The following is a 16,141-nucleotide window of genomic DNA, read 5'->3' as shown; positions in this document are numbered from 1 at the left end:
GTGTTGGGTCACAGGACGCTACTGACAACTGGCTTGGGAGGCAAGCAAAGGGTCAGGGAAGAGAAGACCTGGGCTCACTTTCCTCCCCATGGCGACCTTTCTGTGTGGCTCTGAACCAGTGGCCTTGACTCTGCGGGCCTCAGTGCATCCCAAATGGGAAAGCTCACTCAATGTTTGCTGACTGACTGAATGATGTTTCCACGTAATATAACTCATGGGACACTTGATAAGCTCTATTTCCTTGTAGAAATCAACAATCTTTCAGAAAGATAGGTATTCCCTGTGTAGTCATTCTCTGTAGTGCTATCATGTTAGATGAACCTGTAGTTCAACAAGGAAGCAGATTTGATTTCCAGAGGCTGGGTATATGGGTTCAGCTGTAATGGAACACACTGTGAATGTCTGTTACGCCGATGGTTTTCTGGAACCTGGCTCAAAGACCACCAAGCCCAGGAAGAAAACATCAAGCTTCAAGAACAAATGTCCTTCCTCATCTCCCACCCCTACCATCTGTGTATCGAAAAAGCTACTTGAGAAAAAGTAAACAGTTTGTTCCCATCACGTTAGAGCTTCAAAGGCAGGAAACCAATCGTGAAATTAGATCTCGCAGAAGAGTTCAGCTATCACATTTGTGGTTTCCAGAGGTCTCCCGCACTCTTGGCGAGCGGACGACGTGTTCTGTTGTGTTGCATAGAGTTCAAGTCATAAACATTTGCTGCAGACCTGTTACATCTCAGCCTCTGCCCCCCAAGTCTATCCAGCAGGGAGACGAGATCCGGACCCAGATTCTTGCAAGAGAAGGCAAAATTAAGTGTCACTGAGGATGTGTCAACAAGGGTCTGGGAGAATGGATGGCCATCTTCTCGGGATTTGGGGTGGCTTGAAGGACAGCAGGGATCCTGCTGCGGCAGGTGGCCAGGCCACACTGAGGACTTTGCCTGTCTTCTTTTCTTGAAGATCATCTCACCAGTGCAGCAAACCTGTCCTTTCTCACCTGGACTTGCACACCTGCCTCCTCCTCTCCATGGGCATTGGAGCATCTTCAGTGGCAACACTTGTACAGGGGAGGCACTGTCCTAATGCAAACAGACTTATTTTACTGCAAACCTGAAATGAAGTATACATTTCCCTAGATGAGCCCACGCTTTATCATGCAAAATGTGGTCACTGCCCCATAGCAGCACCAATACCACTTGTGTACCTGTTAGAAATGCAGACCCCCAGGCCCCACGCCAGCCCCCCGAGGCTAGAATCTGCACTGGAACAAGATGCCAGGTGGTTCCTGAGCACAATAAAGTCTGGAAAACACTGGCTAACATTTATTTATAATTGAGGCCTTTTCTTTTCAGTATTCAAAGATTAAGGTAAAATTTCCCTGTGATCATCGCATGGCTTCTGACAGAACCACGAATGTTATCAGATCCACGTTTCTGCCTCCATTCTCCTAAAGCACCAGAGAGCTGCTCTACTTCCTAAAACACACCACGTGGGGCTGTCGGTTAAGAGAATTAAAGGGAAATAATCAGAGTTCCTGAAATCAAGCCAAGAACTCTACCGTCCAGACTGGATTCAGGTAGTCTGGTCTTCCCCTGACACAGGAGAAAGATCACAGGAGAAAGTTTAGGTATCAAAGGTCTGAGAATGCGATTTGGGAGATGCCCTCTCTCTGTTCCGATGTGAGCCGCTCTGTCTTGGTTTCCTTACTTTCATCTCTTGGGGGCCCCCCGGGGGGCACCCGCTGCTCAGAGCTAGCCTCTGTCACCTCCAGCTGTGACATCTCCTCCTACTTCTCCGCTGGGTTATTAGCGTTCCCCCTAATGGCTCCAACAGGTGGGCATCTGCACTTGTCACTGGTAATGGGGAGATCACTACCGTTCAAGCCGTCCCTTCTACTTCTGTGGCTTTGACATTTCTTTTTTAAAAAATATTTTATTTATTTATTCATTCATGAGAGACACAGGGAGAGAGAGAGAGACAGAGGGAGAAGGAGGCTCCTTGCGGGAAGCCCAATGTGGGACTCGATCCCGAGACCCCAGGATCATGACCTGAGCCCAAGGCAGATGCTCGACCACTGATCCACCCAGGCGTCCCTGGCTTTGGTGTTTCAAAGTTCCTTAGGAATACAACCTACCTGACTCCCAAGGGAGATATCTTGTAAGTGTTCCACCTGGGTCCGCAGCTGCCAAGTTCTCTACCTTAGTGGAGGGTAAGGAGAGCATCCCTTAAATCCACACTTCTCAAACTATAATGTGTCTTCAAAACACCTGGGATCTCTTGTTAATGAGTGTGGGAGGGCCTCTGAGCTTTTGCCTTTCTCAGGTGATGAGGATGCTCCTGACCAGAGTCTGAGTGGGGAGACCTTAGGTTGAATTAAATCTATCAGCAGAGCCACAGAGAGCAATCCCACATGACCTGCTGTCATATACTGGATCAGGAAATCATGTCTTCCCCCAAATCATCCAGTTTTTGACCACAAACCTTGTTTCTGGGGCACCTGGGTGGCTCAGTCGGTTAAGCGTTTGCCTTCATTCAGCTCAGGTCATGGTCCCAAGGTCCCGGAGTAGAGCCCCACATCTGTGGGCTCCCTGCTCAGCCTCTGGCTGCTTCTCCCTACCCCTCTCAAATAAATAAATAAAATCTTTAAAAACAACAACAACAACAACAACAACAACCTTGTTTCTTTGATAGTTCCTTATATGTCATGGTTTTGCATTTTCTTCTCATCTGATTAACCATCTTCTAGAAATGCTCTCATAAGTGTTGACAAACCCTGAAACTGTGTGGCACCAAGGCTGATAGATTAGAGCTTGGACTGAACAACACTGGGGCAGAGAGCAACCTGGTGCAAACGAGCTCAAGACTGTGCAGTCGTGTTTAGGAATGACGTGGAGGGATATGGAGCCTCCATCCCTTTCCCCTTACATGTGCCCTTCTTGCCACAATAGTGGGTGATAAGCTAACTCTTCATCTGAAGTAATAATAATTTAATGTGTTACCCTTTAAGGGAAATTTGACAAGGCAATCTTAAAAAGGCGATGTCTTAATCTAAAGGCAAACTCTCTACTGGTGTCATTTTAGGCTCCACAGCAGACTGGTGGAAACGACTTGTGGCAAGGGGGCCACTTAGAGCGTACGGTGACATAGCTGCTTCTTCCACTTTCTGTTTGGTTCCCAGACACATGAGACATACTGTGCTCGGTTCTGCAACACCTATGGCATGGAAACAATTTCCCCAAGGTTGGTGGATTTGGAGCAATTCACGTTTTCAAATCAGCCATGGGCTAGGGAAGGGCTCATGAAGACAATTCGAGTCATTGCTTCTGAAGCCAAGCCAACTAGGAAGCAAAGCAGCCTTCAGGTAGAAATAACTGTCTCAGTCAAGGGAAGAAGTGAGGCAGCTGCACTGCTCCAGGAAAGAGACGGGAACTTTCTCCAGCCTGGTGAGCTTGGGAGGGAAGAGAATACCCTAGAAACCAAGGCAAGAGTTTCCTCAATAATCACTTAAGGAAAGCCGAAGGGGGGTTCCTGGAACAGGATGTTAAAACGAAACCATTTTAGTTTCAGTTTGGGCTGAGGCTGCAAGACAACAGACACCCCAAGGTAGAGTGAAGTGTGCAGGTCTTGCAAAAAAAAAAAAAAAATAGATGGTGGAAAGCCAGTTTTATACCTATAGGTGACTACCTACATCTAACCTGCAAAAGAAATATAGAGGTTGAGAAACAGGCTGACTAGAAGATGAATTATGGAGAGAACAGTCTAGTATATTCCCAAGGGTTCCAAAGTGGCCATATGAATAGCTTGATATCTATCTCTGGAGCTCGAGATATGCAAGGGATTATTGTTTGATTCCCATGGGAAATCTAAAAGTGTGGCTACTCGGATGGACAAAGGAGAGGTGCCTGCAGGGTTCAGCCTGCATGCCCAGAGTTTGTTTGGGCAAAGGATGTGCAGTGTTTGTCAGGGGCCAGATGTGGGACATCAGAAGAGAGATCTAGGGGTGCCTAGGTGGTTCAGTTGGCTAAGCATCCTGGGATCGAGACTCAGGTCAGGCCCCCACTCAGTGGGGAGTCTACTTGTCTCTCTCCCTCTGCCCCTCCCCACACTTGTGTTCACTCTCTCACAGATAAAGAAAATCTTTAAAAAAATAAAAATATAAAAATAAAAAGTTTGTTTTAGAACAAGAAAAAAGAAGAGAGATCTAAAGTAAAGTCTTTGGGGCGTCTGGGTGGCTCAGCTGGTTGCATCTGACTCCGATTTTGGCCCAGGTCATGATCTCAAGGTTGTGAGATTGAGCTCCCTGTGGGGCTCTGCCCTGGCCTGCTGAGGATTCTCTTTCCCTCTCCTTCTCACCCTCCCCCTGCCTCTTAAAAAAGTTAGATCATCTCAGATTCTTTCTGTGGGACTGCCTGGTGGCACAAAGGGACCTCTGCAGAAAGAAGCTAGAGATTTACCTGCAGATTTGGGGCCATGGAAGGAATTGTAAGTGACCAGGTGACCAGCCAGAGAAGAGTTAGATTTGTCCATGTCAAGGAAAGTGCAGGTGAGAGATGGTAGGATCACCAAAGCACCCGTGTAAGAGCCCAGAGGATGAAGAATCAGCTTTAAACACCTGCCAGAACTAGGGAGCATGATTCCTACTCACAGCAGGATCAGTCAAGTAAAAACTCTCCTACCTCTTGCCTCTCTTCCTTCCCCTACTCTGGTCATGAAGGATTCAAAATCATTATTAGCTAGATATGAGAAGGGGCAAAAATACAAAGTTCGGTGTGAGGTGGAGAGAAGCCAACTGGCCTGAAGCACGTCTGAACTGGGAAAGGGGAGTAGTTCTAACTTTGAGTGAAATTTGAAGTTTGATTATTACACTGACCTAGATATATTAATTATTGAGTAGAGAATGTTTCATTACCTGAAAGGAGCAAGAGAAGTCATAAGATTTGTCCAAAATTTCATCCATGGACAGAATAAAGTGGTCCCACAGGATTCATTTAAAGAAGAATGGAAGACATGAATTATGGGACTTTATGATTATATCCTATGGGTCATTGCTTGTTCAACGTAACAGTGCTTCAGTGGTTTGCACAGTGAAATCAGATCATTCTGCTCTCCCCACTGCAAGATTCACTAAAAGACACATTAGCTTTAGGATATGTTCCTGAGTCAGCTAAGGCTTCCAGGAGAGGCCAGAGCCATACTGTCAGAACCAGAAAGCGTACCATGCGTGAGCAACCCCAACACCCTATTTAGGAAATGAAGGCTCAGAGAGAAGAAAAGATTTTCCCAAGCTTGCACATGTAGAGACATCAAATACAAAAAAACAAAAACAATAAAGCACAAATATATATAGTATCTGCTCACATAGACCATATTTAATTAGGTAGCGTTCTTTGTAGAGGCCAAATTTCTTCCCATTTCCCAGGTCTCAGGGAGATTAATGTAAAATTGTAAACAGCCTTCTTGACAGTATCTAAAAATAAAAACCTATGCGAAGAATCTAGGTTTTTTCTTCTCTGCTGTCCTCTTAAGCTTAAGATAGAGCCACTCTTATTATAAGCATCTTTTTGTTGAAGGCTCGAAGCCTATCTGTGACCACATACGTGCGAATGTATTCATTTTGCATTATTTGTAGTAGTCACTCAATACCCCTAAAACTTTCCCAAGCTCATGCATTTGTCTTATCACAACACAAGATCTCACATGATGCTTAGACCAGAAGAGGGCTCAGTAAATGTTTGTAGAATGACATAATGCCTAGGTTCCAGTTTCACTGGCTATGCGTTCTTTATATATCAACAATACTGCTTCCAGACAAAGAAAAAAGGCAACATTTCTGCTTCATCCTCGGGAACCTGGAATCTGGGCCTAGAGTCATGTTCAACTTTTTTATTATTATTATTATATTTTTTTTTCATGTTCAACTTTTTACGAATCCATTACTCAAGATCACTAAGTGGAGGTTCCTAGCCCCTTGAGCAGAATGTTGTGGCCCCTACGTGCCCTTACCAACCTTCCCAGCAGCTTTCCTATGCTGAGCTACTCTGCAACAAAAGGCAGTCAGCCCCTGGATCGCTTTCCATCCTGTGATGACAGAGAAACACTGACTCTTACTGAAAAACCTATTTGACTCATGGCCTATTGATGTGGGTGGGTGGGTCCCTGTGGCCCTCAGGTAAGACCAACATAATCTATTCCTTAGCCCTAGTTTCTTCAGGATTCCTTTGTTCCTCACTGTTGTAGACTTTCAGTGACTCAGCAATGATGGATAAGTGTCCAAGAGTCTTAATTAGAGGAGAGTGAAGAAAATCATTCATTATCTGTGATGTGGTCTCATTGTCTAAGTTCTAGCACCATAGGCCTGAAAGCTCTAACATCAGCTCTCAGTAGCTGGAATAATCTCTTCCCACTACAGCCTGTATGGGGACTGTCTAGGCAGCCTTCGTCCTGGCCATTCCTGATCTTTCCCAGGGTAGGGGGTAGGCAGAGAAGCAGCCTGGGAGCCTCCAGCAGGAGAGCTCACCAGAGCTTCCAGGAGGGCAGGGACATCTGGGACCACCTGTGCGCACAGGGAAGACAGACAGACAAAGCCTACCTGACTCCATCCTGCCTTCCTTCTTCTCCTGGGCTTCTTCAGAGCCCCTGGAGCCCCTGGGGAAGGGCTGGTGGCTGAAGAGGTCATCACACAGGAGGCTTCGGCACAGCTTGGCGAGGAAGCGGAGGACATACCCGATGCTGTTCACCACAGGCAGGCTCCGCAGGTGCTGCTTCCCATCAAAGGATGCCGAGACTGGAAAGCCACAGAGACAGCAACTCACCATGGGGCACGAGGGCCATGGCTCCATGCAAGGAGGATTTTGTTTGTTAAGTTGTGCTTTGTTCTTAACTAAGCTTTATTCAGATTTCACCTGTCACTTAATGACCTGTTTGTGTTCCAGGATCTCATCCAGAATCCCATACTGGGTTTAGTTGTCACATCTCCTTAGTCTCCTCTGGTTTGGGACTGGTTCCCAGTCTTTCCTTGTTTGGCATAACCTTGACAGTTTTGAAGAGTACCGGTCAGGTATTCTGTTAAATGTCCTTCAATATGTGGTTTTCGAATGTTTTTCTCATGATCTGACTGGGATTAAGGTTTTGGGGGAAGAATCGAAGCGCCCCTGTCATCACATCAGATCAGGGGTATGTGATGTCCACAGGACATCACTAGGATGTCAGCCTTCATCACCTGGCCAGATAGTGCTTGCTGCATTTCTCCACTGCATCCTCCCTATTCCATTCCTTGGAAACAGGTCACAAGGTCATGTTCACACTCAAGGGCAGTGAAGGGATTAAGCTCTACCTCCTGAGGAGGGGAGAGTCTCTATATCATTTGAATTCTTTATAAGAGAAAACTTCCGTTTTCCTTCCTTCCTTCCTTCCTTCCTTCCTTCCTTCCTTCCTTCCTTCCATTATTTATTAATATCAGTGTAGATGCAATATATGTATTTTGCGTTGTAGGTTATCCAATACTATACTATTTATTTTGTTGCTTAATTTGCTCCATCTTTTGTCTTTGGGACTTTTGGTGTCCTGTGTCCCTATGACATGCCCCCATTTTTTAAAGCAATTTTTGGTTACTGACACTTCAATATGCTTCAAATTCATCGTGAATTTTTCCTGCCCCTGCCCTAAATCAGCCATTTCTCCGACAGCCCTAGTTCCCTGTTACTGAAGAGTGATCTTTAGAAACCAAGATTTGGACACTGGATATGCTCATTGCTACTGGAGTGTCAGTAGCTTTGGGTCACTCCGGTGGAGAGAGCTAAGAATCATATGTATGTATACAATTCTATTATGATTATTTCTCTGGAGAGAGAGAGAGAGAGAGAGAGAGAGAGATGGATAGAGTGAGTTCAATCAATAGATTGATTGGGGGATCTAGATCTAGATAGATAGATATATCCAAATAAACCTGAGTTCATGCTGAGGTCTCTAGCTCTAATCCAGCATCACAGAGTTCAGGGTTCTTTCTACCCTTCTGGGGAAGAACCCTTAAAAGGAACAATAATTTCTCCATGGTGATTCTAGATGAAATTCAATTTCTATAGGGTTACTAGAATTTAGAAGAAATACGTTTCTTCCAGCATGTTCCTTTCTATAATTGTCCTCGCAGCCTCTCTCACCCCATGACGCTTGAATACCAGCTCCGCTGTTCCACAGGAGCAGACCCTAAGAGGACAATTTGCTCCCACCCAGGTCTCCGCCATTCATTGTCAACACCTAGAGGGCAGCCCTGTTTTCCATATTTTATCCCAAGGCAGGCACATGGCAGGGACTGGGGCAGGGGCAACACCAGAACTAGTTTTGATTTTAGAACTAAAATAAAAACAAGATATTTTAATTAGAAATCAAAAGAATCCATTTTTGGTATGTACTGCTCTTTATAGTTTGACAAGAGCATTCACATCCATCGGCTCATTCAGGCTTCCTGACTCTCTGGTGAGGACAGTAGACAAAAAGTTATTACCCCGTGTTACAGATGAGGAGATTGGGAAGAGGGTATAGAGTGATTTTTCCAGCTCATGTGGCCTCTAAGTGGCACTTGCCTGTCACGTTAATGCTCCAGGTGACTCTATTTGGGAGATCTGGCAAAAAGCTGTCACTAAGGAATTTATCCTAGCCACTCACACACTCTGGAGATTCCCTCTTAGTGCGAGTATTGCTGTTGACCTCCAATATTTTAGAAGACTAAGTGTGATGGAAACTGAACCCACAACAGGAGAGTCTGGGTCATCAGGTCTGTCCCTTAAATCAATGTTCATACACTCCCAGAGGTGCTTGGAAGGGCCACATCCTAGAAGCAGATGTGGCATTTGTGAGACCATAAAGTCTACCCCTCTGGGATAGTGTGGCTCAGACAGAGTGAGGGTTCCAGGGTACTGCACTACCAGTCCTTCGCCAAGGCCCACTCATGACAGTCGGGTTCCTTTAGCTCACTGTGCCAGCACCAATGTCACCATTTCCTGTGTTGTGCCATGGGAATGTTTGGAAAGCAGTGCCCTAAGGATTAGGTTCTAGGTAGAGAGTGGGAGAGTCTAGTTATTTCTCCTTGAGTCCCTCCCTGAGCCATCCTGGTGCTATCACAGTCTTGCTGAGCCTCCATAGCACATCAGTAATGTGAAAGGCCACCTTACCACTTTGCAACCTCAAGGAGACAGCATGAAGAGTCCCCTAGTGCTACCGCCTTCTCCAAGACACTAAGACCGAGTGAGTGCTCAGCTCTGGACTCCCTGGGAATCCCTCAGCCAAGGGAAAGTTGGCAGGGCTCCGCCCAGGCTTGTGTTGGTGCCAGGCACTGCAGAACCTGCTCCCCAGTGCCAAGGCCCCTGAGGCCACAGAAGGGCTGAGCAGGGAAAATGTGATTTGCTCTCCCAGCTTAGGGAGAGGGACCATAAAGAACTCAGGTAGAATTTGCTCAAGAGGGTGGGCGCACAGTACAGGAGAAGCTTTCTCTCAGCACCATGTCTCTGTGTCTTGGGCCCTGTTACTCAGCAGGAAAAGGACAAAGCCTTCAACCTCAGAGGGCAGCCCAGGTTTGAGAACCTGGCTCTCAGACAAAAACCAGGAGAAGAATGGCCAATGGGATCCCAGAAGGCTGACAAGACTCTCCTCCTGGCCTCTTTTGGTGCAGTATTTTTTCCTCTTGTCTCTGCTTCTGCTAAAGTTTCTTAAAAGTCATCCTGGGTCAAACACATGCACCTAGACCTTGCCAAGTTCTATTTTAATCAGTTACCAGCAAGTCAGACCCAGCTTCCTGCTCAGAAGGAACTCCAGAAGGTAGGCAGAACCAACCAGGCTGGGGAAGCTGTGTTGGACAACTTCCCCACCCCCAAGCCCTGAGCCTCTAGAGTTAAATAAAATTCCCAGTGACATTAGAGGCCCCTCTCCCCCGACCCTCTCTTAGACAGTTGGCAGGGTCATCTGCAGCTCCCCATTGCTAGGGAATCTTCTCCCTATCTCCTGGTGGTATGGAGGCCATGCCCTTGATGTTGGGCCAAAGAAGACATCAGACTGTCCCCTTGGAATCAAGACACCTTGCAAAGACCTGGTGCTCCAGGGCTTAAGGGCAGGTGGTGACAATTGTGTAGAGAGCTACAGGCAGGGCAGAAAGAGCTCTGCAGGCAAGCATTGGAAGGGGGCAGAGCTCTCAACCAGCCTCTCACCTGGAGTGACACTGCCACTACCACTGGAAGCTGCTGAGGTAGAGCTGAAACTGGAGGATGGTGGTAACAATGGGAGAAGGGACTGGCCCTGAAGCATCTTTTAAAAAAGACAACAGCCCACCTCATGAGAGGTGCTTGGGACCAAGAGCTTCCCCACTGCCCTGCATGGTGATGATATGTACCATGAAGAAAGAGTGAGGCAGAGTAAGGGACGATAGATAGTGACAAGGGCTGATATTTTAGACAGGGCAGTCAGAAAAGGGCTCCTGGATAAGGCACCATTTGAGTAGAAACCCAAAGGAAATCCAGGAGCAAGTTGCACATGGATAGCTGGGGACAGAACACTGCAGAAACAACAGCAGGTGCAAAGCCCCCAGAGATGTGATGGTTGGAGATAACGGGGGTAAGAAGAAGGCCACCATAGCTGCAGAAGAGTGAGGATTCAGGAGAAGTGACCTCGAGATCAAAGAGGTAGGCGGGCCCAGGTCACATAAGGCCTCTGGGTCCTCACAAGGAAGTGAGTTTTTCTTGGAGTAACATGAGAACCACTGAAGGTGTAGGGCAGGGGAGGAGCATGATCTGACTTTGAGTTTTAAAGAACCAGAGTGGCTGCTGTGAGGTGAAATGTGGCTGGATTCTGGATATATTTTGAATTTAGAGCAATAGGATTTCCTGATGAGCTGGAAGTGAGGGATAGTGAAACAAGATTCAGATGTTCAATCTTCTTGTCCAGGTCTAGAAGGATCTTCTCCTTGAGCCCAGAGAGAGGACCTCAGCACACAGACTCATTCAAGGCTCCTGGAGCCCAGCAGATGGAAGACAGACCCTGGCCACACTGTCCCTTAAGCCTGACTATGGCTTCTTTCCTCTTCGGAGAGATACCCACGGCCCTCCTCATAAAACCTGCCCCAGGGCCTTACCTGACACCATCTCACCACCATAACCCTGTTTGACCAGGGAGAAGACCAACTTCTGCTGGTGGGCACAGTCGATGCATGCTTGCACGGCCTGCTGCAAGACCGCCGAGGGCCTCTCGGGCCCAAAGTGCTCGGGGAGCTGCTGCACCTTCCTCCTCTCCAGGTACGGCCCTGCATTGGCCTGCTTGTTGATGTAGAGACAGACTGTGGAAACAGAGACCCACAAAGCCCTCAGCATCGGTTGCATCATGCCAGGGGGCTGTTCCTGTGTGCATGGGGGATGCCTCAGCCGTGCCCCCTTGGCCCTCACCTTGGGAAAGCTGAAAAAGACAAAAGTGGTAGTGATTCTTCCCAACTTGAGAAATAAGAGAGGCCAGAGAGCCAATCACTCCGGACTTCCGGGCCTGCTCTCAAGAGAACCTCTTAGTTGGGAACAGATAGACAGGTGTGTCCCCTCTGATGTACTCAAGTCAGAATTGCAGACAATTATGGAGGCCCATGTGGACCATGTGTATAAATGTATTTCCATACCGGGCATGTACCCATACAAAATCTTCCTTCATCCTCCAAAGAATCTGTGAAGTTACACGTAATGTTTGCCAATTTTTTTTAGTTAACTTTCAATGAATGAAAAAAATTAAGACGATGCTGATTATTCCAAAGACTATAAATTCAATGAAATTCTAAAGAGAGTGTTATTTATAATCCCAGAGATGTATTACTCAGCTGCCCATTTAGGTGAGCCCGACCAATGGTCCCCACACTTTTAAAGTCATAAACCCCATCAGTATATTTGAGCACATGCCCCAAAATGTGTTTATTTATTTATAGGTTATATACATTCTTGACTGTTTTAATATATTTGCATGCATTTTAAAACATAATCAAGACATAGAGAATTTTAAAGAATGAGATAGAAATAAAAATTAATGATAGGTGTCAATATATTCTTCCCTATAGCAACGACGCCTCTTTTGTCTCCCCCTCACCCCTAGCCCAGGGTATGAGGATCTTACCTTGGGGGCCACTAGGGCAAAACGATGTCCAAAAAGGACTTAAAGAAGAGAACAACAGGATTTGGAAAGGATTAAACGGCAAAAACAAAGGGGAAGAAAGTTTTTATTCAGCACTTACTCTATTCCAGGCTCTTTGTATGTTTTATCTTGTGTGATTCTCAAGACAAGCCTGGGAGTGGGGTACGATTACTTCCTCCACTAATGAAGAAACTAATGAAGAACTGAGGCTTAATGGTCAGATGGCTGCTTTAAAGTCTGAAGTTTCATTAGTGGTGCAACAGGGATTTGGACCCAAGTCTTTGTGATGTCAAAATCTGCGTTCTTTCCCCTCCACCAGGCTGCCTTCTCTTTACTCATCCCAGATAATTATGGAAATCTAATCAATAAGGGACCTTTATGCCAGGCACTGTGCTAGGTAGGCAGATTCACAGGGTCCTTGGCTTCACGGAGCTGGGGGGCCAATTGGGAAGGCAGAGCTACTGGGAGCACTACAGGAAGCCATGCAGGACTGTCACTTCAAGACACCCTGAGGAGGTGCTAGGAGGGCCCATCCTGGGGACCCTGGCAGGAAAGTCAGTGAAGGCCTTCTGGAGCAAGGAATGCCTGAATTGAGATACACTGGAGGAGAAGGGCGACCAGAGAGAAGATTGTTCCAGATAGAGGGAAGGCAATATGTTGAAGCCCCAAGGGGAGGGGTTGGCTCTAGGGACTGAGAGAAGAGCCGTGAACTGCAGGGCTCTGTTGGCCACATAAACAAGTTTGGTTTCTTCCAAAGAGCAATGGGAGGGAAACTGATGGGGTTCACGTGAGTTAGGGGGTATGGGTGGCTTGTGATGAGGGGGAGAGTGTGTGTGAGAGAGAGAGATGTCATCCTACTGCAGGTACTCTTATAATAGAAATGTTTGCTGGCAGACATGAGAAAGACTGGACTGAACTCTATTCTGACTGGATTGGAGACAGCAGGTGGGATTAAGGGAAGTTAGGGTCCTTAGGAGACCTGGAAGCACAAACACAGGGATGGAAGTTCTCTCTAAGGTAAGCAGGCTCACTCTTGGTGCGAAGTAAACTTGGCTTTGTGAAGAGCCACCAAACTGGGCCACCAAACCCCCCTTTCTAGTCCCATCTTAAGAAAACCAGCTGAACCTGAGATGCATTGAAAACCAAGTTTCAAGTAATCCTATCTATGAGACACTTAAGCTAATGTTCTCAGAGAATTCGGTTGTCCTTCCTGCTGTCCAGCTAACACACTAAGTCCTTCATCGGAGCTATCTCAGTGGCAGCTCTCCAGTTCCAGTTCACAGAGTAACTGCTAGATGGCGTGCTGGCCATCACAGCCTTTAGAGGTCATTCAGCTGACCTACCTGTGAGAGCCTGTGGGGCCGCCAAGCTGGGTATGGTGGCTGCATCCTGAGGGATGGAACTGAGGTCGGGCTCCGGTGTGCTTCGTGGAGGCGAGAGGGCTAAAGGAGTCATAAGAACCCGAGACTTGAGCTGCAAGACAGAGCCCATTTGGTCAAGGAAAATCTGGAAATGCTCTCCACACTTGCCCCTAGTTTTTCCTGGACATCAGTTAACCATTGCTACTCTATCATTTTTCTACACCTTTCTATTGTGCAACTAAGGGGCTGAACTTCAGATTCAAGCTCATGATCAAAATTCATGAGTGTTTGGGGTCACACTCAGAGATCAGCTCTACACTCCACTCTTATGGTGGAGCCACCCAGGAAATGACTGTATCAGCCAATGAGTGTGGGAACACAAGAGGTATGAACGGTTGAGGCCTATGAGCCCTCTGAATGCAGGATGCAGGGCAGTTCCCAGGCTGCAAATCCCTAGAATCCTGTGGACAAGGCTTTCCCAACAGCAACCAGAGACTGATTCTGAAGCTCTCCTCAGTCTCTGCTCAGCTTTCTGCTCACATAGATCACTAGATCCTGCTGGGGAAAAAAGATCAGAAACCATTTCTCCGAGAGGTTGACATACTGCTCAGTGTTTATTTCCAAAAGCAGAAACTGTCAAGGACAGCCTGAGTGTGGTCCTGAGTGTATTCTCTGGTGGTGAGAAGCAGCCGCCTTAAAGGACTCACTGGAAATCACAAAGGAGGAGCTGAGATTTGTTGTTATGGAATAAGATGGAGATGACTGGTTGGTTGATTATGTCAATGCCAACAAGTCACTCTCCGTACCAAGGTTTGACAGAAAATCGTCTAATCCTTGTTCACCATCAAAAAAATAATGAATAATTCAGTCACTTCTCCTCTTCACCACTGACCTGTCTGTCTTCTACTCCAGACCAGTTAAATCAATCTCTGGGAGTGGGACCAAGGCATCAGGAGTTTTAAAAAGTACTCAGATGATTCCAATACACAGTTAAGATTATGGGCCACTGCTCCAGTGCTTTTCAACTTTAAGATGCAATCAGTTACCTAGGGGGTCCTATGAAAATGTAGATTCTAAGTCAGAAAGTCTGGGGTGGGACCTGGGATTCAGCATTTCTAACAAGCTTCTAGGCACTGCTGATGCTGTAGTCTGTGGACCACACTTTGCGTAGCAAGGATCTGCATTCTGTTGTTAATCATAGGCAGACCTCACCCATATCCTAACTTGCTTCCTGGATTTTTAAGATAGAATAATAGTAACAGTCATGGAAAAAAGTATTCTTACTGCTAATTATGCACTCATTCCACATTTATTCATGTCTTCACTCAACAAATATGTATTGAGTGGCTATTGCAAACCAGATACTCTTCTAGTTACTAGGGATACAACAGGAGAACAAATCAGACGAAAGTCTTTGTCCTCATGGAATTGAGGGTAAAATTGCTATTGGGGGTAATAGACAATAAGTAGAATAAATAAGTACGTGATATAGTATGTTAGAAGGTGATAATAGCTGGAGGTAAAAATAGAGAAGGGAGATGGAAGTTCAATTGAGGAGTTGTACTTTAGATTGAAATTTTTATATTGGACGGTTAGGGCACTCTTGGGTGACACTGCACTAAGATTTCAGGGAGATGAGGGAGCAAGTCATACCAGTGCCTATGGGAAAAATATTCCAGTGAGTGAGACTATCAAGTGTAAACATCCTGAGACAGACGCATGCCTAGAGGGTTTATGCCTCTGTAGGGAAGCAAAAGTGATACTGGAGCGGTAACACAACCACAGGGCTTTGCAGGGCATTGTAAGTTCTTTGGCTTTTACTCTGGGTTCTTTAAAGCAGAGAAGCTACAGGATCTGACATTTTAACCATTGATTGATGTGTTGAGAAGACATGAAACGGGCAAAAATGAGAAGACCACTAATCTAGAGTAAATGAGAGATGATGGTAGGTTGGATTTTCATGACTGATAGCAGTGGAGGTGATGAGAGGTAGACAGAGGTAGAAAATCTACTTGAATAGATTTTCAAGGTAGAACAGCAGGACTTGACACACTAGTTGTGATGTGTGTGTGTGAAAGAAGTCAGATGGCTCTGAGGTTTGGGCCAGGAAAGCTGCAAGTGGAGTAAAGGGTTTTTTGGACAGAGGAGGGAGGAGTTGACTAGGGAAGACCAGAGGCTGTTTTTGGACATGTCAAAGTAGCAATGCTTACATCCAAATAGAGATGTTAAATAGGCAGGTGCATGCACGTCCTGGAGTACGGCCTTCTGAGGGAAAATCTAAAGGGAGACTTAATTTGAGAATCATCAATATAGAGCTGATATTTAAGGGCCATGATAATGGGTAAGATAATCAGAGAATAATAGAAGGAGTGTAGATGGAAAAGAGAAAAATCCAAGCACTAAGTCCTGCAAGACTCCTACATGAAGAGTCTTGGAGAGACAAGGAGGAACCAGCAAAAGAAACCAGGAAAGACATCCGGTGGGGTAGAAAGAAATCTGGGAGAGTATGGCCTTGTGGGAGCCAACTGAGAGAAAGTGTTTTACAAAGGAGAGTCAGCCATGTCAAGAGCTCTGATCACAAGGAAGACTAGATGTGTCCATTAGATGTAGCAACTTCTCAGCAAGAGTGGTAAGGC

At 46.2% G+C, this 16,141-nt stretch overlaps 1 protein-coding gene across 7 annotated transcripts in view; it reads right to left on the bottom strand.

Moving 5' to 3' along the window:
* The window catches only part of SCML4 (Scm polycomb group protein like 4), a 115,032-nt gene that overhangs the window by 37,171 nt on the left and 61,720 nt on the right, over positions 1 to 16,141 (bottom strand). For all 7 annotated transcript variants that reach the window (XM_077902879.1, XM_077902878.1, XM_077902874.1 and 4 more), the window contains 3 exons: positions 13,488 to 13,617; positions 11,114 to 11,314; positions 6,587 to 6,781 (listed from right to left, as the gene is read on the bottom strand). In XM_077902879.1, the coding sequence (XP_077759005.1) occupies positions 6,587 to 6,781; positions 11,114 to 11,314; positions 13,488 to 13,617 (526 nt within the window). The remainder of the gene's footprint in view (positions 1 to 6,586; positions 6,782 to 11,113; positions 11,315 to 13,487; positions 13,618 to 16,141) is intronic.

The sequence above is a fragment of the Canis aureus genome, chromosome 7 (genome assembly GCF_053574225.1).
Source record: "Canis aureus isolate CA01 chromosome 7, VMU_Caureus_v.1.0, whole genome shotgun sequence".
NCBI classification, from domain to species: domain Eukaryota; kingdom Metazoa; phylum Chordata; class Mammalia; order Carnivora; family Canidae; genus Canis; species Canis aureus.
This window is presented reverse-complemented; position numbering and strand designations above follow the sequence as displayed.